Source organism: Pteropus medius, unplaced genomic scaffold, assembly GCF_902729225.1.
Source record: "Pteropus medius unplaced genomic scaffold, Ma_sr-lr_union100, whole genome shotgun sequence".
In the NCBI taxonomy this organism is placed as follows: domain Eukaryota; kingdom Metazoa; phylum Chordata; class Mammalia; order Chiroptera; family Pteropodidae; genus Pteropus; species Pteropus medius.
In genome coordinates, this window is record NW_024355205.1 from 34,612 (window position 1) to 60,471 (window position 25,860).

General features: G+C 33.8%; 1 protein-coding gene and 1 pseudogene across 4 annotated transcripts in view; one reads left to right on the forward strand and one right to left on the reverse strand.

The window, feature by feature from the left end:
- Positions 1-25,860, forward strand: part of DTNBP1 (dystrobrevin binding protein 1) — a 125,709-nt gene that overhangs the window by 8,175 nt on the left and 91,674 nt on the right. For 2 of the 4 annotated variants that reach the window (XM_039857965.1, XM_039857964.1), the window contains exons 2-6: positions 465-518; positions 1,219-1,269; positions 6,077-6,137; positions 15,883-16,015; positions 24,638-24,770. In XM_039857965.1, coding sequence (XP_039713899.1) covers positions 465-518; positions 1,219-1,269; positions 6,077-6,137; positions 15,883-16,015; positions 24,638-24,770 — 432 coding nt within the window. Of the gene's footprint in view, positions 1-464; positions 519-1,218; positions 1,270-6,076; positions 6,138-8,897; positions 8,917-15,882; positions 16,016-24,637; positions 24,771-25,860 lie in introns of those variants that run through there. The other 2 variants (XM_039857966.1, XM_039857967.1) reach the window with 2 other exon arrangements.
- LOC120598663 (ubiquitin carboxyl-terminal hydrolase isozyme L5-like) lies at positions 7,808-8,759 on the reverse strand (annotated as a pseudogene).

Sequence of the window (25,860 nt, forward strand, 5' to 3'; positions counted from 1 at the left end):
TCCTGTTGTCAGAATTTGAGCGCCTGCCATAGTATCTGCTTTATAAAATGTGCTGCTTAGATATCTTTAAACCTGTCAGATTTATCTATGTGCACCATTTCTTTTTCTAATGATACCAGATAAATGAGGTTTCTCTAGTCTGATCACATTTAGGAATTGTTTTTAAAAAAGGGATTTGGGACAAGAAAAAATATAAAAATATTTGCTACAAATTTTCCATTTGTGGTGAGTATATATTTGTCCTTTATATTGCATATGATATTTGCTAAAAATTTTTCATTCGTAGTATCTGACACATACTAAACACTATATGTTTTTACAAATAGCTGTCATCTGTACAGGTGCTTAATTATTGCTTAAAAAATGAGCCTATTTGACCCAAAATGTGAACAGCTGTGAAATTTATGGCTGAAAAAAATCTCTTGAGCTGTAAGAATATAATATTTTATACTTGTTGATTATAGGCTGAAGACTTTAAGTGACAAGTCAAGAGAAGCTAAAGTAAAAAGCAAACCAAGGTAAGCTTGTGCTAAGATTTTATTTACTGTGACTTAAATTTTGTACAACTTGGTTGTAATCTTGATAGTATAATTAATGGGTTTTAACATGCGTTGAGTGCATCTAACTACAAACAATTACTTGATTCTTTCTAAGTTTTGTAACACTGGAAAATTTTTTGATAAAATTGTAAAATGGTTGAAAAAACGGTGAAGTGTAATTGCTTTACTCTGACAATGGCTATTGTTTGATCACAGTCATTTTTATTTGTATATTAAGAGCAAAGTAAAATCCCTGCTTTGTTAAGAAGCAAATTAATAATTGGACAGTACTTTGTCAGCAAGCCTCTTTAGCCACGTTACCTTTTTTATATGAAAACACTGGTGGCGTATAATTTTTTCATTTTTTAATAGAGTAAAGCATATGATAAAATTTCACTTTCAACCTAGAGGTGATGAGCTTTTTTAAAAAATGCTTATTAGCATTACATTAAAGTGTTTATTATGTGCTAAAAATCTGTAGGGCAAAGTGATGGTTGTTAGTATTTTACAGTTATTTACTGAAATAAAGCAGTATGTTTCTCTAAAAGTTTAAATGGTCATTAGTGATTTTAAAATAGTAAACATTACAATTGAAAGTGTCATAATTCTTGTATGTAATTTTTTTGTTAAGTTGGCATAAATGAGAAACAATTTTAATAAAATAAGTTTCTTTTGGCAGGACTGTTTCGTATTTGCCAAAATACTCTGCTGGACTAGAATTACTTAGCAGGTAAATGTTTTCATTTAAATAAAGTTATGCTTCTAACTATAGTCTAAAAATATTTTATAATTTTATAGATAGAAACCTTAAATCAACTAAATTTTATCTGAATATGATTGGAATTATTTATTTCTCTGAGGGGCTTTTACTTTTCACTGAGTAATACAAAGTCCATTCAGGCTGAGTAGATTGATCAACATTATATTTCTAGTCAATACTTTATTGTGTGTATTTATTATGCTTTTGGTTTCTTCGTGTCAAGAAAATGGATTCCTATTTTGAGTCCTCAATAATTTTCTTACTTTGGTTCTTAATTTTATATTTTCTCCAATTTATTTCTGTTGACATGGAGATTAATATTAAAACACATGGTTTTCTTAGATATAATATCAAAAGCATAAGTAAGAAAAGAAAAAATAGATTAATTGGACTTTATATAAATTAAAAACTTTTTTACTTCAAAGAACACAAGAAAGGGAAACAACAGTCCACAGAATGGGAGAAAATATTTGCAAATCATATATCTGATGAGGGACTCGTTTCTAGCGTATATAAAGAACTTTTATAACTCAAAAATAAAAAGACAACCCAATGAAGAATTAGGCAAAGGATCTGACATTTGCCTAAGGAAGATATAGAAATGACCAGTAAGCACATGAAAAGATGCTCAACATCATTAGTCGTCAGGGAAATGCAAATCAAAATCATAACGAAATATCACTCCACACTCACTAGCATGGCTATAATCAGAAAGATAGATAATATCCAGGATGCTGGTGGGAATGTAAAATGGTGCAGCCACTGTGGAAAACAGTTTGGTAGTTTCTCAAAAAATTAAACAGAATTATCATATGACCTAGCAATTTCACACCAACAGAATTAAAAACTTATGTTTACATAAAAACTTGTACATAAGTGTGCATAGCAGTATTATTCATAAAGCAGTATTATTTAGAATAGCCAAAAAGTAGAAGCAGCACAAATATTCATCAACTGATAAATGGATAAACAAAATGTGATATATTCATTCAGTGGAATATTATTCATCTGAAAAAAAAGAATGAAGTACTGATACATGCTGAAATGTGAACGGAACATAAATATGCTAAGTGAAAGAAAGAAACCCAACATAAAAGGCCACATATGTCTGATTCCATTTATATGAAATGTCCAGAATAGGTGAATCCATGGAGACAGAAGAAGATGTACTAAAAACTCTACTGAATTATATATATACTTTAAGAGGGTGAATTTTATGGTACGTGAATTACTTCAGTAAAGCTGTTAGAAAAATAAGTACATAATTTAAGTATACTGTTATATGCAGTTCTGTACTTATTGTGTCATCTGACAGATGTGTGGTTAAGATGTGTGCAGTAGAAGATAATGGTTCTTTTCCTTATCTGCATTTATTATGACACAATGATCTGCACCCATATTTTGCTTTCTCTTCCAGTTCTTTATTGGGTTTCTTTTTATGGTTGCTGAATCTAGAAATTTTTTCTTCTCTGAAATTAAAAGTGCTTAATTTAATATTAATTTCCTACTTGGTTTTGTTGAGTGAAGAACATAAGTGAACATGAAAAGAGGTGTAGTAAAAATTAATCAGAGGTGTACTGTTTACTATTTACATTTTATCTTTTTTTTGAATTTAGTTTAGTTGAAAACTCTATTGAAAAATTTATTTTAGAGGTGTAGACTTTTGTGTGTGGTATTTTCTGGGATGGGGTACATTTTGGGACTTAATATGAAAAATTTACAGTCATAGGAAGATGTCTAACGTGTCCATTCACTGCACTGAGACACAGTCTTTTAGAACTAATATTGGGTGGAAGAAAAACCATTTTAAATAGTGGATATATAAATCATAATTTTTTAATTGTTAAAAATGTGATAAAATACACATAACAAAATTTATCATCTTAACCATTTTTAAGTGTACAGTTCAGTAGTATTAAGTGCATTCACATTGTCGTGCAGCCAATCTCCAAAATTCTTTTCATCTTGCAAAACTGAAACTACACATTAAACAACAACTCCCCATTGCCCCTTGGCCCTGCCTCAGGCCATCATTCTACTTTCTTTTTCTATAAATTTGACTAGTACTCTAGGTACTATATATGAATAAGTGGAATCATACAGTATTCGTCTTTGTGACTGGCTTATTTCACTTAGCATAATGTTTTCAAAGTTCATCCATGCTGAAGCATAGCATATGTCAGATTTTTCTTCTTTTTATGGTTGAATAATATTCCACTGTAAGTATACAGTCATGTGCTGTGTAACAATGTTTCAGTCAATGACAGACCACACATAGGGTGGTCCCATAAGATTATCATGGAGCTGAATTTCTTGTAGGAAATGGAAGGATATATGGTTTGGGAGAATTTTTTCTTTTCTCTTACGGGAGCAGTATTTGTGGGGCTTGGCAATAGATTTCCTCTCATTCATAGCACCTCAATTTTGAGTGCACAGATTACATTTCAATCAGTCAATTACCTACCTGTTTCAGTGCAGAGGAGCCCGTCCCCCCAGCACTACATATTTTGAAGATGCTACAGCCCTTCCAGATTTAGTATGATGGTCTTAGGAGTACATTGCTGTAAATTCTTTGTTGAGGACCTAAAATCCTATATAAGGGCACAGGTCTACAGGAGCTACCTTAAAAAGTACAGGAATATCTTGTTATATTGCACTTCATAGATGTTGCATTTCTGAGGGCAAGACCCTCCACCAAAAAAAGGTTATAGCTCGCTTTACTGCGATGGCCTGGAACTGAATCCACAGTATCCCTGAGGTATGCCTGTATTGAGTACCACTAACACTTTAGTGAAAGCTTTCTGTACTGTACTGTACTGTAGAGTCAGTCTGTTCCTGTACTTCAGTAATAATTTCAGATTGTAACAATATAAAGCAAATACAAGTTTTATTTCTTCCATCAATTCAGTGCCAGAGAGCACCCTTTGTGCCAGATAAAATAAAAAATCTGGTTTCATTGATTTTTGTTTGTTGTTTTTTAATTCTCTACTTTATTTCTGCTGTAATCTTTAAGATTTTTTTCTTCCAGCTTTAGATTCAGTTTGTTCTATTTCTAGTTCCCTAAGTTGTGAAGTTAGGATTGATTTGAAATCTTTTTTCTTTTTTGATATAAGCATACATAGCTATAAATTTCCCTCTTAGCCCTGTTTTTGCTGTACCTCATAATTTTCAGTATGTTGTGATTTCATTTTCATTCATCTCTTAATATTTTCTGATTTCCCTTCTGATTTCTTCTTTGACCCATTAGTTTTTTAAGAATGTGTCGTTTAATTTACACAAATTTTTGAATTTTCCAATTTTCTATTTGTTATTGATTTCTAATTCCATTGTAGTCAGGGAAGATACTTTGTAAGCTATCTCTTTTTTAAAAAATATATACTTTATCTTTTTAGAGCAGTTTTAGGTACACAGCAAAACTGATGGAAGGTTCAGAGATTTCTCATAACCACCTTTAAAATTTATTGAGGCTTAATTTGTGACCTAACACATGGTTTTTCCTCGAGAAAGTCCCATATGCACTTGAGAAGAATATGTATTCTGTTGCTGGATAGAGTATTCTGTATATGTCTGTTATATATGGTTGATTTATTATATTGTTTAGGTTCTCTCTTCTGTCTGGTCATTTTATCCATTATCAGGAGTGAGGTATTGAAGTCTCCATTATTGGAGAATATTTATTTCTCCTTTCTGTTTTGCCAATTATTGCTTCATGTATTTTGAGGATCGTGCACAATTTTCAATTTTCAAAACCAGGACGTTAACATTGATAGAAAACAAGCATACCTTGGAGATATTGCAGGTGCAGTTCCAGACCACCACGATAAAGCAAGTATCACAAAAAAAGCAAGTTGTAATTCTTTTGCTGGTGGAGGGAGTCTTGCCTTCAATTTGTAAAAACTGCAACATCTGTGAAGTTCAGGGAAACGAAGTGCAGTAAAACGAGGTCTGCCTGTAAACTACAGAACTTATTCAAATTTCATCAGTTATCCTACTAATGTCCTTGTTTCTGGACCAGGATCCAATGTGGGATCACGTGTTGTATTTAGTCACCATATCTCCTTCATCTCTTTTAATCTGACACAGTTCCTGAGTCTGTCTTTCATGACCTCAACACTTTTAAACTGTACTGGCCAGTTATTTTGCAAAATGTTTTTCAGTTTGGGTTTATCTGTTTTCTCATGACTAAATTCAAGTTAGTGCCTTTTTGGCAAAAATGCCAGAAGAGTAATGTTGTGTCCTTCCAGTGTATCATATCAGTAGGCATGTGACGTTTATAGATCTCATTACTGTTGATCACTTGGTTAAGAAAGTGTCTGCCTGGTTTCTCCACTGTTCAGACTGTTTTCTCCTTTACAATTAATGCATGTCTTGTGGGGAGATGCTTTGAGATTATGTAAATATCCTGTTTCTCTTTATAATTTTACCCACTGATTTTAGCATTCATGGGAATTCTTGCCTGAAATAATTATGATTTTGTTTATCAAATGGTGTTTTTCTATTTTTATCATTTTTTTCTATAATTATTAATTGGAATTCCACTGTAAGGAAGAGTTTTTTCCTTTTCCCCCATTTATTCAGTTATTTAAATAACTATGAACTTATGGAAGTTTATTTTATTCTTTGAGTTCTAACCCATTAGTACCATTATTTATTTTGTTGCTTAAATTCTCCCAGATTTGGCCGTTGGAAGCTCCTTCAAGTTGACTTCTGTGTCCTTGTGACATATCTCCATTATTTTTTGTTAATACATGGTTTTCATTTTGAATTTTTTACTTAGGTATGAAGATACATGGGCTGCACTTCACAAAAGAGCCAAGGAGTGTGCGCGTGCTGGGGAGGTACAAAATTATCGGCTAATCTTATAGCTGCGAGAAAACGTGACAAAATCCTTTTGCAATGTTAAATGCTAGTTTTTAAGAAATAAATTTGTAATTGTATTAAAATGTTTCACAGAATATCCAAAATTGAATTTAGTTGATTATGAAACTCCCTAAATAAGGCACATTATCATATATCTTAGTCAAGTAATTTAGTTAGTTAGGCTTAGAGAGTTTGTAACTTTTATTCTCAAATCACAAGTAAATGCTTGCTTTATCTTGATATAATGCTTTGATTTTGAGTCTGATGCCTTTCTAGTATATATAAATTATAAGATATAATTTCTTTTTACCCACTATTTAAGAATTTCTAATTATTTGAGCAAAAGCTTAACTTTGTTCACTCTACCTAAAATTATTAATTTGCTTAGCAAATAAATATAAAAATTTCAGAAGTAATCCTGAATTTACTTAGAAGAACAAATCATTTGCCAGCGCTATGAATAACGTGTATAATGAATAAAAGTGACTTGTAATAAAAATTATTTGGTACATGTACTTAAAGCTTTATTAGCCAAGATAGAATACTCTCTGCCATTGTTGCCAATGAAACTTTCTAAAAACACTTCTGTGATTCTGACTTTAATTTAGACTTACTTTCTTTCCCATTTACCTAAATTAGTGAAGCTGTAATAGTTGTATAGAACAGAGTTAATATGTATGAAATTTGGACATTAGTGCATTAGTGTTTCTCTGAGAAATAACTGAAAAAGGGAGAATGTAGGTTTCTGGCATTAAGACAGACTAGGTACTTTGAAAAGCCCTATGGCTACAAAACATCTAAATGCTGGATAGGTTTTTTAAAAAAATATATTTTAATGTATTAAGCTCATAAAAATTAAAGGAGACCTTAAAAAGCAAAAAAAAAAAAAAAAAAAAAAGGAAAAAGAAAAGAGAACTGAAATCAAGAGTGGTTAAATAAACCACGGAAGCTGAGGTCAAATACTAAAACAAAAGCTGTAGAAATTTGTGGGGACAGGAGATTCTGTCTATGGGGAACTGAATCTGAGACTCCTGCATAAAGCTCTTGGATCTTTATTTTTCTAGTTGAGATGTTTATTACTTTTTCTAATGATAGCAGTGAAAATCACTAGAACTGTACTTTTGTCCTTTTCAGATGATCTGCCTTAAAATCATTCATTTTAAAATGATATAGGAGATAAAATTTAGTTTTAAAATTTAAAATAATTTAAATATTAAAGACAGAAACTGATTTTTGTCTATCACTAATGAGAAAAAAAGAGATCCAATCAAGATCAGACTATTATAAATTTTAAGCACTTAACTAAGCTAAAAAATCAGAAGATTAATTACAACAATTAGAGGTAGAGAATATAATTTGTGTATTTTCTAGGTTCATTACAGTGGTTATATAGCCAGAGAACCAACAGAAGTTCTCCGGTCCATTGTCAAATAATATAATTTGGGCAAGCACTCTTAACATCACTTTTATTTAATATGCACTACATGCACATGAAAAAGGTAGGGAAAAAGTTTATGAATCCATGCATTAAAGACAAGGTAGACTGATACTATTGCCAGATACACTCTGAGTCAATTAGAGTGTTGCTCATAGTTCTTTGTACTTAATGGTTTCCATGAAAATAAATGCAGAAGCAGAAGTGTGTACATATCCCAAAGCATCTTCTTTATTTGGTTTCCTGTGCTTTCTTTGCATTCCATTTTTCTTTTGCCTTTTCTACTAGTGGTATTTACTGTCGATGTTCTGCTAAAGTCTTTAACAATTCTATAATGAAAGGTAGGTAATTATGCTTCTTTCTGATATGCTCAATCATATTTTTAAAAATTTTTATACTTCAAGAAGCATCTGATTTTTGGCAACCTCTGACTGAATACCACTTACCATATTACCCTGATCTGTATCCATGGGTTCCTCAGCAAGTTGTCTTTGTAACTCTGCTATCTTATGTTCATATATCATTTTTCTTTTGGACACCATGGCCATTAAGTGCAATTTCACCCTCACTTTACTTTTGTATTCTTTTTTCTGTGACTGGCCTTACAGTGATGATCCAGCCAGTTGTCCAGATTGCATGCACCTAAATCAGTCCTTCTCTTAGTCCATCTACTTCATATAGTCTTCCATTAACAGAAACATAACTGACGAAATGAAAAGCATCTTTTTCTTTTGCCGGTGTCTTTGCATCAAATTTAAACATTTGCTGTTTGGTGAAACTGTTGTGTATTTGTTGAATCACATGCGAATTGTTCAGTGCCAAACTTTTCATAGCTGCATCAAAACTTTGTGAAAATTCTTGATGGGTACAGTTTGGTAATGCACTTGATATGGCTTTAGTAGTACAAATATTAATTACCTGTTTGGCAAAAAATACTGATCATGTCTGGAGTTCTGAACCACAAACCCTGCTGATTCTTCTGGCTGCCACTTGGAAAAAAAAAAAAAATTAACCCATTAACTGGCTTTAGTTTTTCAAAGTTCTCAGGCTCTAAACTCCATATTTCTTTTACTTGAGCTCCTCAGCAACCAATTTCTTTAATGAGCCCAGTGAAGACCCCAGGGTTGCTTTCCATGAGGCACCACTCCCTGACGTTGACCACCATAGCCCTGGCCACATAATGCACCACTCCACCTTGGACTCTGGGTGCTCCTGGCACCTGCTGCCACCGGTCACTGATCTTGGCATACCCACTGCTGAGTTCATCAACCCCATGTCCAAAGCTCTTGGATCTTTGAAGTGGCTATATCTCTCAGTGAAAGGTAATGCTAGGAAAAAAGAAAAGAAAAGCTACCTGTTGGTAAAGAAAGCAACAAAGAAACCTGTCTGTCTTCATGACAATTTGGAATAACATAGTCTTCTTTTTGTGTTTGTTACCATGGTCTTGGCCCGATGTGAGTGTGGGGCTCTAATTTATACTTCCTGCGTGATCAAGGAACCAGTACATTAAGAAATGAAAGGGCCACAGATGACTTTTTTTTTTTTTGACACCCAACAGATATAAATTCTACATGGATAACTTTGTAAACCTAGGCTCCTCAAGATTCCTACACATTAATTTCTCACTACCCCCTTCAAAAAAAATTACAAACACAGAAATTTATTACCAAAAGTTTGAGAGTCATCAAAACCAAAAATAAGATTTAGATAGACTTTGGACTTTAGATATCACAGTATTGGACATAGACTATTAAGTAGGTATATACAAAGTTTTTTAAAGAGATAAAAAATGGATTAAAAATGAGTAAGGAACAAGACCCTATTATACATGACTTTAAAAAGTCATTAAAATTAAAAACTCAAAGAATGTGCTTAACAGCAGTTATATGCATCTGAAGGAAAAATATAGTGAAGTAGAAGATAAAGTCAGTTACCCAGAAAGGATCTCTGAGAAAAAATGGAAAGTATGAAAGAGGAGTTAATAGAAAAAAAAAAAAAATAGAAGGTTTTTAGTTTGAACCAAGTGAGATTATCAATATTGGACCAATTTTGATCTGTAAAATTATAGTTCCATATGGATCAGCTTAATATATCTAAAAAACTTTCTAGGAAGAGATAATGAGGGAAAGACAGTATAGGAAAAGACAAATGGCTAAGAACTTTTCAGAAATGAGATGTAAATTTTTAGATCCAAAAAGTATAAGCAAGCAAAAGAAATAATTATACCTAGATACCTCATATTGAAACTACAGAACATCGAAGTCAAGGAGAAGAGCTCAAAGCAACTAAAGAGAAAAGACAGATCACTTATAGTTTCACAGAAGATATCTCAAACTATTGTCAATAATGAGGGCAAAGTAAGACATTTTCAGAAAAAAATAGTTTTCTATCAACAATCACATAATAAAGGAACTTCTAAAGAATGTGTATCCTTTCAGAATAAAGGAAAATGATTTTGGAAGGTAGGTCTGAGATATAAAAAGAAATAGTGAACAAAGAAAATGGTAAAATAAAGATTAAACAGTGACTGTGTATTATCAGTTATCTAATTTGTGGGATTGAAAATGATAAACCAGAAATACCCATTAACAATTCCAAGTTACCTGGAAGGCAGATTATTAGAGTTAAAGCATTCTAAAGTCCTTGCATTACTTAGGGAGAGTGGATCAATATCGATTAGCCTCAGATTCAAAGTTAAATATGGAGGGTAGAATTTCAAGGGTAACCAGTGAAAAATAGAAATAGCATCATCTCTCACTTAATTTCAATAATCGGTTTCTAAAAATCAGATGTAGTGTACAAACACTAACCAGGAAGCTATTAATGTTCTAAATTGGAAAAGTTACAAAATGTTGTATGTCAACCCCAAACCTTCAGCCAACATCCTTAAATATATTTAAAGCTAGAGAAACGCCTATATACATGGGTAGCAATCTGTTAGGATATAAAGTGCTTAAAACATAGTTTTCTCATTACCAAAATTTTGATATAGCTAACAAAGTTAACAGTGCAGTAGTGTGGCCTCTCAACACTAGCAACACACAAAGCATGAAACTCCTTTATGGATGTGTTTCTCTTATTGTCTTATGATTCTCATGTCCTAACAATTGTATTTGAAATGTAATCTCACATTGTTTTAAAATGCGTCTTGGGTTTAAATGTAGAGTTTTCCTATGTAAATATTAGCCAAAACTTTGTATTGATTGGTATGTGTTCTATGAATGTTGGATGATAAAAGGCATTCTGCCTCGGAGACATTCTGCGGTGTATAGTTGTGTTCGCAATGTATAAACAAGCAATGTATAAAAAAAACCAATATAACAGGCTCATTTCAGGATTAAAAGGCTGGTTTGACATTAGAAAATCTTTTAAATGCAATTGACCACGTTAACATATTCAGGGAGAAAAATATTGGATCATCAAATACAGAACATAGATTTGGTAAAATTAAGAATATATTCAGAATAAAACATTTTAGCAAGTTTTTAATTGAAGATAACGTCTTTGTCCTGATATCTACCAAAACCTGCAGTATTTGACTTGCAGTGTATTGATCCTGTATTCAACCGCCTTGCTAAATCCACTTACTCTGATAATTTGTATATGGGGTTGGGAGTTCTTTCGTGTAGATATTAGGTTTTGTTTTGTCCCTTCTAATCCGTACAACTTTCACTTCTTCATGTCTTTTTATATGTCCAGTATAATGATGAGTAAAAGTAGTTGGAGGATTTGGTTCAAATTTTGGTTCTATCATACTTAAATATAAGAGGGAAAACGATACACATTTTAAAAAATAGTAGAAGACCTCAGAGTAGAGAAAGATTTCTTTAACAAGGCATAAAATCAACCATAAATAAAAATATAATTTTTATCAAAGCTTCTCTTCATCGAACAACACCAGGAAAATGTTAAGCAATTTACAAAACAAAGGACAGGTGTTCAGAAAATATGAACAACTGCTACAAATCAATAAAAATAGGACAGTAACCCAATAGAAAAGCAAGCAAAAGATATAACCAGGCATTTTGTAGAAGAAAAAATATAGGAGTGGTCAGTAATCAAGGAAGTACAAATTAAAACCACAAATCTGTGCTCCTTAGATTATTGAAAATTTAAACCTTGAGTTTTCTGTGCAGTCACTTGCAGAACACTATTTCTTTTTTCCCTTTGTAGGAACAGCTTGGAGGGAGTATAAATCCATTGGCACAGTCACATTAGAAAAAATGAGTTGGCATTAAGTGGAACTTGAACTTGCACGTACCTTTCAAACAGTTCCACTTCCTAGGGATATTTCCAGAGCATCATGTCCCAAGCTTCCCCTGATATTGGTATGACACACATTTCCTCTGTAATATTGGCATGGTATCATCTGTTTACTATGTAATAAATAGATGAGGCTACTTGAAGCTACCTCTGAGGTGGCTAGGCCAGGGAGAATCTAGTTACCCTAAGTCCTTTGAGCCACTCTGAAAGATGAGATCAAGACTTCGGTCACATCTGTAACTCACATGTGAAACTTGTACATGTGCGCCAGGAGATTTGTAGCAGAATGTTGTAGCAGGTTCTGTTGAAATTTAGATAGTCCCAAAGTCCGTCTACAGAATAAATGATATTATTACTCATAAAATCAAATATCATACAGCAGTGAAAATTCATGAACTACTACTCCTACATTTATCAACATGGATGTATCATACAAACAACGTTGAATGAAGACTGTATGCTATAGAGCAGGGCTACCCGACCCCTGGTACCGGTCCGTGGCCTGTTAGGAGCCAGGCTGCACGGCAGAAAGCGAGCAGTGGGAGGGTGAGCAAGCGAAGCTTCTTCTGTATTTGCAGCCGCTCCCCAGCACTAGCATCACTGCCTCAGCTCCACCTCAGATCACCAGGCTTTAGAGTCTCATAGGAGCACTGGTCCCTGGTGCCAAAAAGGTTGGAGACCGCTGCAGAGGATCTTTAACAAAAATTATTCTTCCGATTATAAGAACTATTTCATGATAAAATATATAAGATCTGTTGTTGACTTTATGCTATCTTCGGATCTTAAATTTTTTCATAGTTGAGTACTCGTTTTAAGACCACAGCTGATCACAAGTGTCTTCAGAAATACAGTTCTCAAACTTAAAAAAGAAAATTTATTTTAAAGCCCTCTGATGTGTTGTTGAGACATATGTAAATATTTAAAGTGTGCAACTTTAAGATATGTATGTTAAACCCGTCGTGTGTATATTTTGTCAGACCATGCTAATGTGCCTTTGGTGGCCTTCACACAGTTTCAGCCTGCCGGGACAAATGTACTTTAGGACAATTCAGTCATGTTTGACAAATTATTTTATACTCATCTACTTTAAAGCTAATTCTTACTATGTAGTAGTAAAATTGAGAGCAGTAGCTTAGAAAACAAGCAGCTATGGTCAATGGTAACTTTGTCGTCTAAGTTTTTTCTACAAAGTTTTTAGAAGTTCTTTGTTTTTTCTCCCATAGCAATATATAAATGAATAAATAATTAATAATGACTTAGGGATTAGACACTGAGGGCAGCTTTTTAAAGTTAGACTTCCCATGTATTATTTGCTTGTAATTTTTATTGTGAAATATTTGCTTGCCTTTAAATTCAACTCTCAAGATTCCTGTTTTATTTAACAATGTAAGCTAGTTAAATTAAACATGCTTCACTGTGTTCCAGTTTGGATCTCCTCTGCCTGTGGTAAAAGATGACCTGAACTGGGTGTTGGAAATTCTAGTTTCTGCAGTAATACATTTTGACCTTGGGCACATAGTCTCTCTATTTTAGTTTTCTCCTCTTTAAAATGGTATACACCAGTTGCCCTACTCACCAAACAAAGTAATATGGAAATCACATGAGATAATGTGCCCCCAAACTCTGAATTGTACAGTAGGTACTGTTATTGGTCATTTTATAAATCATTGCCGTTCCTTACTTTTCTCCATTCTCCTAATTTCAGTATCCACCGGGAGGAATTTTGGAATGAAGTACTATGTATTTGTCTTGCTCCTTAAACTCGATTCCCTGGTGTTAAATCTGGAGTTATTCAGAATTGTTTACTTGGAGGTGGACACATTGGCCTTTTGGAGATAGCTCATTTCTTATCGCTCAGTAAAGTTCAAGTACATACAGATTTTTAGAACCATTTCTTTTGCTAGCTTTTCACTTTACTTTTTCCTTTTATATACCCCTATAGCACGATCTCTAGAATATTGATTTAAGGGTGTGGGCTTAAGTGTCAGACTCCCTGGGATTTAATCTAGTTCCATTGTGGCCCTTCGGAAAGTGATTTGGCTTCAGTATGCTATGCCTTTGTTTCTTCATTTGTAAAATGAAGGGTGTAATAATGCTTAGTTTACAAGGTTGCTATGTGGTTTAAATGAGAAAATATATGTAAATTGCTTAGCACAGGGCCTGGCACCTAGAAAATGCTCAAAGTGTTTTAGTTATGATTACATAATTACCAATAATAATTTCTGAAAATTATTAACCTTCCACTCTTTTAAATGAAAATGATATTTTAGTGTATTCTGATATATTCTTTGTATATACGTCTTATATTCTTTATTCAGAATATAATTTTTAATTTTGTGGAAGGCTTGAACGAGGTTGTAGTTTTAATATTTAAATATGTTGCTCTTTAATTTTCAGTAAGAAATGGCTAATATCTAAAAATTGTACTCAGTTTTTCAAGTTATTAACCTAATTAACCAGAGTAAGATTTATCAAACTTTTTAAAAGCTATACCACATACCCGGAAAATATATTATTTATCCTCAAATCAGTCCTGTTATATAGGAATTATTTTTTCTTTTGTAGAGTTTAAACACCGAAGCTAAGAGAATTTGTGAGACCTGCTACCAGGTGATAAGCACCAAGAGGGCAGGATTTTTTTTTTCCAATGTTTTTTTCACCATTGTACCTCTAGTGCCTGGCAGATAGTGGATGGTCTGTAGAATAGGTATATAAAATTAATGAAACGCAACTTGAGTAGAGCTTGGTGTCACCTCAGCTCAGATGAGGCTTGTAGGTGAGAGATGATGTAGTTATCCTTCCAATTTGGGCTGAAAAACAAAGGAGAGTTGTGGGAGATGGAGACAGAGTGAGGAAACTAGGCAACTTTCTAACCCCTTTATTGTAGCTTAGTTCTTTTGTTTCAATGTTGTGAATTCCCTAGAATATTAAAATGGAGAAACAAACAGTCTAACACCACATATAAATAATTTTTACATCTTATTTTAATATTTTTATTTCTGAAGTTCTTTCTTTAGTGACATTCAGTAAGAATCAGTTTTGTTCATGTTTCAACTCGTGAAGACTTAATCTTGGGATGTGTAAATTGCCTTTTTTAAATATAAATTTACTGTGAACTCTGATTTACATGTAAAATTTAAATGAATTTTTTCTGTTACATAATGAATTTTGCCATCTTTACATTTATTCTACGAATGTGTGAGTATCTTTCACAATTCTTGCTTATCAGTGATATTTTCAAAAAAGATGACGTCTCCTTGCTCCTTCTGAATCTCATTCTAGGCTCCTTTGCCTCCCACCATGTTAAGACCAAAACAGAATTGTCTGGGAGAAACTGATGTCTGTCATTTTCTTTACCGTCTTCTAGAAAAGAAGTTAGAATTATTTTAGGCTAGTCTGGTATCTCATCATGGCGCGATTAGGAATCCTTTACATGTGTATTCCTTTTTTGTCAGCATAAATCCTATTCTCCTTTTTCTGGAATTGATCAGTTGCCTCAATAATTCCTTCATATACAAGTACCTTTTCCCTTATGCAACAAGTGTCCCTGTTCAATGTAAACTGAATCATAGTGTATTCTAGATCTGTTAGGAAACTTCTGCTAAAAGAATTTATTTTGTAAAGCAAGTAATTACTCAGTAATTATGTTTTGGGTTGTTTTTGTTTTCTTTTCAATTGTTAGTGGTAGTTTTTTGTTTTATTTTTCTAGATTTGGATTTTCAAATATGGGGTTTACTTAAAAATAGGGTATACTTAGAAATGATTTCTATGGTCATTTCTGAACTTTCTCTTCTCTGGGTTAAGATGCACTGAGACAAGTAGTAATTTGAGGTTTTCTGCACTGAATATTAAGTTGGTTCTTTTCTAAGAAAGGAAACAACTTCAGTCTTCTTTAGTGTCCTGTCATCTATACTCAGAAGAGGAGTTTTTTCAAGATAACATCAATCAACTGTGATTATGCCGACTATGATTTCTTTGTGCCTAAAAGTCTGGTTTTACCTGCCTCTTCCTCTTCTGTGTTGCAGCTGGTGGATAGCGAGGTTGTCATGCTTTCAGCACACTGGGAAAAAAAGAAGACGAGCCTAATAGAGTTACAGGAGCAGCTTCAGCAGCTTCCAGGTTTAATAGCAGATGTAGAATCCATGACAACAAATTTGAGTAAGTTTTATGTTTATATCTGTACATTTCTTCTAGGAATGAAAATAATTTGGGCAGGACTTTGTATAATTTCAGAGCTATATTCTTGGTTAACAGGCTTTTGGAAAGTTGTAAGTTCTAGTTAATTTTGTATTTTCATTAATCAAGAATCAGAGAGAATTTAAAGTAGAAATGATTTCTAAAATATACCACTAACATTTTCTGCCTCAGTTCAGCTTAGGAAAGATAATTATAATTTTGTTGATTCTTAAAGTTACTCGGGGTTGTCTTTGTGACATTAGATCTCTGTGCAAAAGTATAAATGTAGAAAATAAAAGGGATTACGTCAGCTATGTTCTGACTGTAGCATATACTTTGGAAGTTGTTGCTTTAAAAATTAGGTCTGCTTAGAGCTTCATGTATTGCAATATGTTTTTTTTTCCTCTTTAAACTGATGAAAGATCAAACAAATCCAGTTAAATGAGAGTACCTGTTTGGCTGAATTTATACCTTATGGACCTTTTTTTGGTTTGTTTTCATTTTTTTATTGCAGTGAATTATGCTGATATTTTTTATTTGGGGGGTTTATATTCAGAAAATTAACTCTTTTAATATTTGACAGTGCCATATCTTATGATAATATTTGTGGCTTACTGTTTTTCAACTAAGCTTCAAGTCTTAGTGAAGTGAGTGGTAGGAGCTATCTGTGTAGGAGATAAACTTCTTGAGCTACTGTAACCTGAGCTAGTCTTATGGGTAAGAAGGTAAGAACACTCTATCATCTTTCTGTTTCTCAGTATTACCTTTTTTTTTAAAGCAAGGCAACACTGATTTATAAAACAAGTAATTAGCAAATCATAAAACAGTTTTTTTGTGTGTGAATAAAGTTACCTGAATGGTATTTGGAATGCTGTTACTGATCACAATAGCTAATATTTATAGCACCTACCAATAGTAGTATAGCATCTACTATTATTATACTACAGAGATTGTTAGATGCTTTGCAGATATTATCTTTAGTCCTCATGAGAACCCTACAAAAGAAGTTTTTAATTATCCCACTTTACAGATAAGGAAAGTAAGGCTTAGAGAGACTGTGACTTGCTCAGGGTCACAAAGTAAGATGTGGATCCAGGATCTCAACCACAGTGATCAGGTGAGGTTAAGGCAGTTTGGATGATAGCTGTCAGTAGGGCTCAGGAACTGTATTCTTAAAGCCCTGGCTATTAGAAATGTTTTCTAGTGTCAGTGATTTGTTCTTTCTGAAGGCAGAGCATTGAAAAGATACCTTGAGTCTTAGGAGAAATGTGAAATAGCTGTGGTTGCCCTCTGCATTTTTTCTTTCTTGAGGCATGATCCATCTCAAGCTTTTGATAACTAACTGATAGAAATAGCCTCCAAGATACTTAGAATTTTCTTTTCAGCCACTTTCTTTTAGCTTATCTTCCTCCATCTCTTTGAGTTGCTTGCTTTTCATTAGTTATATATTCCTTTGCAGAAATATTCTTCCATGATAACCTCCCTCCTTTTTTTCCCAGCTGAGGGTAAATTCTTATAAATTCTTTGTTTGATACCATTCTGCTGATTAAATGCATTTTGCCCCAATTCTAATTATTTTCATAGTTAATTCTGCTTAGGAAATGCAGTTTATATAAGTCTTTCTTAAAATAGAATATACTATATTTTTGTTCTCAATTAAGATTTAAATATCCTGAAAAAAGTTTGATATTTAGTGATATATGAACTTCCTCTTTAGAAACTGCATCATAGCTTCTTAAATGAATGGGGTGAACTTCTCAAATTCTCACTTGAATTCTCTATCTTTGCTAATCTGAAACATTGACCACCAATGGCAAAACAAAGCTAAAGGATTCTGTGAACTAATATTCTGGACAGATAGATAATCACTTCCAGTAGTCTATATCTAACCTATATAGAGTTCTTTTTGGAGAGTTAATGCAGTTTGCTTAGAAGATACCTTTAAAATCTACGTGGTTGGTTTTTTTATTTATTGCCAATCGGAGTTATCGTTAGCATTTGAAATACATGCTACCTTTGCATTTTAATCTATTGCTGTTCTTTGCCTGATATTTATTTTAATGATTGACAATAGAAGATAGCAAGTCACAACAGGAATTCCAGAAGCCTTGTATTTGTTGGCCTGGAATAAGCTCATAGAGAGGTGTTTTGAAATAATGAGACTTTTAGATAAGCAACTTAAGCTTCTTGGAATCAGTGCTGATATGTTTTACAGTAGGGAAATATTTTGAAGCCAAATTTGGTGACATAGGTTATATAAACATATATTAAAAAATCATTAATGTATTTTATGAATTCATCTTAATGAATTTATGGTTATGCATCATTTTTACATATTAGAAGCATTTAGTGTTTTAAATGTTCACTCATATGCTAGCTGCTTTTATTTTTTGGTAGCCTCAAAATATCTCTTATTATCACCTAAATACTTTGATATAATATTACAAGGTTTAAATAGTCAAGCAATAATACAAAATATTATGAATTTGAAAAAAAATACAAAATGAAAATAACTTGGAAGAAAGTAGTAACTGACCTATATTTAATTGTAGGAGTCCCTTAAATTCTTTGAACTTTTTACTGTTGGATCTAATACCACATCCAGTCAGGCCCTCCATTTGCCAGGCTACTTAACTCTTTTAGTCTTGCTGTGTTCTCTAGAGGGTCTGCCCTCATTAGAGAGTAAAGGCTTTATATGATGTGAGCAATTTGATGATTCTGTTAGCTGCATTGTCTTATGGCTTAAATATGATGTCTGATTACTTGATCCCTCAGGAATTGTTAAGTAAGAATGAATAACCCATTCATGGTGGGTTTTCGTTGTTGTTGTTTTTTGATGGGATGTGATCCATTCACCTTACAAAAGCCTGTGCAGTAAATACTGATAAGGCTTGTCATTTAAAAAAAAAAAAATCGTAAAGATATCCTGGGAACTGGAAAATAAGGGCATAGAACTAACTTGCAGATCTGTGTTTGGATCCAGTTCCACAACTTTCTCACTGTGAAACTCCATGCAGGTTTCTTAACTGCTTTAGTTTCTTTATCTCCAGAATGAGGATGAGAGTACTTGTCTCGTGGGGTATTTGGAATATTTAAGATGACATATGTAAAGCACTCACCACAGTGCTGAGTGCATATTAGGTGTCTGCAGGATGGCATGCCCTCTTTGTAGGCTCTGGGAATACAGCATTGAATAAGAGCAGGCACCTGCCATTCTAGTGGGAGTCTCTTTAGCCTTTACAAATTTATAAATCTATTGTTCTTTGGCAGAAGGGTTTGGTTGGATATTATGCAAAATAGTTTAGAATGCAAAACCACAGCATGAAATGTGATGAGATGAATAGTACTCTGTACGTTGAAAGACAGGGTGTAAAGATAAATGGAATGTGCCCATCCAGATTCTGTACACTTTCTCATTCTATATAATAACCACAGTGTGTGTTTAATCAAAACTACTAAAATGTTTGAGAAGTATTTATTTAATTCTCTTGAATTTCCACTAGAGGGTAGTCAAATCCTATTCCTTTATTGAAATTTAAAATGTCAAGGGCTTGTCTGAATTTTCTCTGTTGCTTTGTTTAGTTTATATGACCTACTTTAAAAACTGTTATCTTCGTCTAGAACAGAAGATTCTATTAATTCATAGATAACAAAGTGCTGTAAGGGAATGACAGCCATATACTGAGTCTGTAGCTTTCTTTTGATCTGGCCTAATCTGATATATTATTGTTTTGCTTTCTCTTATACAGAATTTGAGAGAGCATCTAGGAGGGAGACTGTCACAGTTATCAGTGTTTCATCAACTAGATTATTTTATTTTCCAGGTTACTTTCTGAGATTAGACCCTTGCATAGGTACATTAACTCTCTTTAAACACCGTTTAGTATACTCAGCAGATCTCATTTGTTCCATAATGGCTTTTGCAAGTTAATGTACTTCTTAAAGTTCCTTTTTACCCTACCTCATTACCATATTCTCTTATTACTTCAAAGAATAATGTAAGTATTTCAAGAATCTTGTGGTCTTTTAGTATCTGGCCTCCATGACCTTTGGATTTGAGTCAAAGATTTCCTTATTCCTTGAGGTTAATTGTTTTGTTTGGAAAGTACTTGTTAAGTGTGAAACTATTAGTTTTAGCATTCCATTCCATATTTCATTTATCAGTGGTTATACTATATATAATATGTAGTTGAAACAAATGGCACAAAGAAAAATTCCAAACAGAATTGCTATTCCTCTGGGACAGTCTTCTCACAAAGATTTGTGATGCTCTTTCCTGAACAGCTGTCAGGCGTTCCCCAATGGCTTTTCACAATAAAATTCCACCTATCTTTTCCACTGATTACTAGATGAGACATATGCTGTTGTTACAGTGAGCAAAATGATGAGATCTGAGCTTCTCGTAAAGGTGTATTTGTGTCTGTGGAGGCCTGCTAGTGTTTTATGTACATGCATTCTAAGTTTGGTTACCAAATTTACTATATATGCAACTCGTTTTGTAAAAGGAAATGAGCAGATTGTGACAGGGAAATTAAATTTCTGGCCATTAAAATTCAATATAAAATATTCAGAATACACCTCATATATGTGCTTATAATTATTATTTAAAGAGATATTTTAAATTTTTTAATATAAAAGGGAAAGAAAGTTTATTTTTGTCAGTACAGTTGTTCTATATTTTATTACTAATTTCAAGCCCTTTAAGAGTTAAAATGGAACATTTCCATTACTTCTACTGCTTTAACTCACCGATAATTGGACCTGGTTTGACGCACAAATAGCAAAGTACCATTGTGCTCTTTAATGTTTTCTAAGTTCTCTGCCCGTGTTTATTCTTTTACAAAACTTAACATACCTCTTAATATTTAAATTAGATGAACATGAATCATAGATTTGCTTTCTTGGTTATTATTTTACGTTTTAGAGTGATAGACTCATTCTATCACCAGATATCACTCTTAATTGAATTTAATGGGTTAGCTATTAGTGGACACAAAGATGCAAAAATACATTACCCTTAAAACTCTTACTGATTCCTGAGAGAGATGAGAGTACACAAATATTTGTATAATGTCAGTCAAAGGTGTCTGTGGAAGCACAGAAGAAGAAGAGAGCTCTGAGGACTGGAGGGAGGGAGAGCACTATCATGAGCCTGAAGAGGAAGCTCAAGGTTCGGCAACGGAGGCAAGCAGGGACATCTCAGGGACAGGCAGAGGCAAAGAGACAGTAAGATGCAGGACTCTTAGAGTAGTGAGTAGTCCTGAAGGAAAATAGTAGTGAGATTGGAAATGTAGGTTGTGGCCAGGGGGTGATAAGTTCCTGAATGCTAAATTAAGGAGTTAAACTGGATTCTTAAAGTACTGAAGAGACTTTGAAACTTTTTAAAGGGTAGAACGTAAATATGAATTTGGTGGTAGCAGTAAAATGACCACCGACTCTCCCAAGCATTTTAAATCTAGATTTGCCATTCAACACAAGAACATGATGCCATTGGCCTATTCAGTAGGACATGTGGTGAGTTTCTTTCTCATTAGTAGTTCCAGGTTGATAGTAAACTATTCACATGTTTTCACCTGATCCGCATTTTATTACCTGAAGTGACTTAGGACAAGTTTGTACCTAGAACAGAATTTCTCTCCATGAGAAATTAATTGGCCTGCATAAGGATCAGTTTCAGTTCCTGGCCTCATTAGCTCTGTAGTGAACGAACAGAGCTAGACTCTAAATGGAAATTGCCGTCTGTACAAATAAAAATAAAAAAGATGAAAAGAACATATACATTTTCAAATATAATTGACTCCATGACATATTTTCATTTTAGAAAAATTATTTGAAATGTAGTTTCACTCACTTTTAAGGAATCTTAAATCTAAGAACATAGCCTTGAGTATAATTTACAAGTATATAAGTTTGCCAGAAAAAAAATGAAAATTTTATTGATATTTTGACCTGTTAGATCCATAGATGGTGTTTACAATGCGATCATTACTGGTCTACAAAATTATTGGTTTTAAATAACTTTGACAAAACTTAGCTAATCTTTATAAAATTTTTTCTCTATGTTTTTTATAGTCAGCCATTAATTATTTACTTACTGCCAAGTGCTGTTAGCTACTTTACATACTTTGCCTCATTGAACCCTTTTGACAGCTTTGCCAGAAGAATATTGTTAGCCCTCTTTTCACTGGTGCCGTATCTCATCTCATCTGTAGGGGGCAGAGCTGGATTTCCAAGTTTTTGCTTCAAAGCCCTACTCTTAAACAGTCCCTTATGTAGTAAGGGTGACATGCATGGTGCTAAGAATGACATGAAGGCACCAAGTAGCTTAGAGTTAAATGGATTCCATATTAAATTTAATTATTCTGGTCTTTATCACTAATCAAAGTGAAATAGCCTTTTAAATAATCCTATTAGCACAGATCGTCTTTTAAGACTCTGTCAAACTAGTTTTAACAGAATGAGCTGTGAATATTGCTTCTTCAGGACCAGTAGTACTACCTCCCAGGCTAAATCTCCCAGTCATTTTTCCACTTAACATAATAAGTCCAAATAGCAACTAATATAACATCATTTTGCTTATTTTTCCCCCACACAAACTTGTTGTATACCATTTATGACATTTAAAAAAATCTTAGATATAATTTTTCATTGATTAATATTTAGGTTTTACAAATTGTTTCAAGGTAGGCTTGCCATAATCACATATATTAGCTGTTTTATGTGGCCTCTGAAAATAGATTCAAAACTATTATGAACTATATAATTTTCAGCATTTTTCAGACTTACCAGTGGTTTACAGTGATACATCAATGTGATCAAAGTACCTAACACGTCTTTGAAGAGGTGCTAAACTACTTGTTCTCATATTTCACTTTTCAGTAAAATTTTATGTGCCCCCCCAAGTCCATGTCTTTAAGCTCTAGGTCCTACCAAATTGAAGAGGGATTTTTTTTTAAATAAGCATAGATATTTAGTAGAATTAAAATTTAGGGTATTAGAAAATATGACTCTTGCTAGATTTAATAATCTTTGGATAAAGCAAAGATTAATTAAAAACAGGCCAGAATTTGCATCTTAACAAACCTGAAATTGCAAGTTAAAATTTGAGACATTTGCTTGTAACCTAGATGCTGCGAAAGCTAATTTAGAAAGTCATATAAAATCCAGTGGATAAATGAAGAAATTGGATGTACTGTAATTGTATTGCAGCTGCTTAAGTGAAACTGAGACTGAAAAGCTGCACAGCCAGCCCCTTCTAGGCTACTCTTTCCTCACTGGATGGGATGGCTGTGACTTTCCAGACTTGGGAGTCAGATCTCCAATCGAGCCTCTCCGTCCTTCTCCCTCATCTATGTTAGATGCCACTCCTTGAGTTCTGTACATCTGTGTTGTCATGGAAATAGGCCTCCCTTCTACTTTAAGCTCTTTGAGCCCAAGGACTGTCTTTTTCATCTTTGTATCTCAGTGTCTGCACATGTAGTGAGTGTTCTTACCGAATGGCCGTGATGCTGTTTGAGTTCTAAAATCTTTACTTCTAAAACTTTTTTGTTGTCTTAGAAAACCATTTCTCACCCTGCAGCTATGAAGTCTTGGTTTACTAGCACCCTGCCAATTGGAAATCATTGTAGTGTAGTGTAAGAGGGACTCAGTTTTGATTCCTGACTGCCCTTTACTAGTTAGGTGACCTTGGGGAAGGCATGGAATTAACTACTGCAGGCTTTAGTCTTGAATTTTTTAAAATCAGCAGTCCCCAACCTTTTTGGCACCAGGGACCGGAACTCCTGTGAGAATCTAATGCCTGATGACTTAAAGTGGAGCTGAGGCGGTGATGCTACTAGCACTGGGGAGCAGCTACAAATACAGATGAAGCTTCACTCGCTTGCCAGCTGCTCACCTCCTGCTGTGCAGCCCAGTTTCTAACTGGCCACAGACTGGTACCTATCTGTGGCCCGGAGATTGGAGACCCTGTTGTAAAATAAGAATTTGACTGGATGATATCTATATTCCAACAAAGCTGCAAAGCTCTGTGGCCTAAAGGCAAAGTGGAATAGTAAAAGACTAGTTCAGTGGTAGACAGAGCTGAGTTTCTTTCTACCAGCCACTGACTATGCTTACTGAGTATTTGTACATCTCTACAGTGCCTTGAAGATTTATGTACATGATATGCTGGGGCAAAATAAATGCTAACGTAACTTGAAATCTCAAATATTATGTTTAGTATAATTTGCATTAATTATATTTTGCTATATTCTCATTATTTGAAATTGATTATGTGTGGTATATGGGATCATTAGGATATCATGTTACATTAATCAAGATAATGTTTCCTCGTCATCCTGGTTAGTAGAGTATTAAAGTGTTGTGAGAACTCACATCTTGAGTTTCAAATATTTGAAATATAAAAATATACTAAAATAAGATAATTTGAGGTATGTTTTAATGTTGGTCAGTGCATTTTATTTTGCTTCAATAAGTTTAGTAAAGAATATTAAATGCAAAATAGTCTCAAGCAGCTCAAACTTTTTTAACTTTTGGACACTTTCTTTTCTCCATGATTAAGGATTCTGATTTGACATTTGTTCTTTTGACTTTATGTACTTTCAGCTCATTTAGAAGCTAGTTTTGAGGAGGTGGAAAACCACCTGCTGAATCTGGAGGATTTATGTGCACAGTGTGAATTAGAAAGATACAAACATGCACAGTCCCAACAACTGGAAAATTACAAGAAGAATAAAAGGTGAGTTTGAAAAATTGGTCACAATATTCTTTTTCAATCTCAAAGTTTTCCACAGTACTTTACATGCTATTCTTTTTAAGTTCGGACTGATAAAAGACAGATGTTTCAACATGTAAAGCTTATTAATAAGCTTTCCAAAACCATATATATTTTTGGTATCACTATCTGTTGCCACTTTATGGAGATGAGTTCCGAAAAGCTGAGGATGGAATACAAAGTGGTGAGCAGAGCAACAGGCAAAGCTTTTCAAGAAAGTAAGAGCCCTGACTTCATTTTTGACAACTGGCAAGTGCCTGAGCGGCCTTTTTCCTTTTTTTTCTCCTTTATTAGCAGAGTAGAAAGAAAAGTAAAGTGGGCCCAGGCTGTGGAAAAGGGCTTTATGGGCTTGAATCTCAACCGTGTCACATACTGTCTGTGAGACCTTAGGCAAATTATTTAATCTTAGTTTTAGTATTTCTAGCTTATAGTGAGGATAATGTACCCACTTCATAGAGTTATTGTGAGGATTAAATGAGATAATCATTATCAAATGCAATAAGTGCTCTGTGAATATAAGTTATAAAAGAGATTATTATCACCTGGCTGACCTGAACTGGAAAGAGAAGAGAGGTCTAAGGGGAACAGCCTGCTAAACTAACTGTGGCATCACAACTTGTGTAATGACATCTTGGGCAAGCTTGGAAGGTACAGGATGGGTCCTCTGAAGCCCATGGGAAGGTCCCCAGTAGCTGGTGAAAGTGCCTGAGACTGTCATCTGTGCTGGGCAGAGCAGGAAGTGGAGGGAGGTTGCTAGCTGAAAGAAAACGGAAGTCATAGGATTAGCGTCTGGCTGAGGCTGAAGAGCAGATTTGGTGGAAGAAGGAGAGGATAGCTTGGGCAGAGTATACTATTGATTTTAAGACGATTGATAAATTGAGCAGTTCTGAATCTAGGGTGTAGCAATAGGAGGAATGGATTGCTGACATGGACAGGAAGTGCTGGTCAATGGGACATAGAGGTAAAGAAGTGAAGCTAATGTGTAGGTGTATTATGGATCATCACATTGATGTTAAAGTTTTCTAGAATAATGCCAAGGGGTAGGGTAGAGATG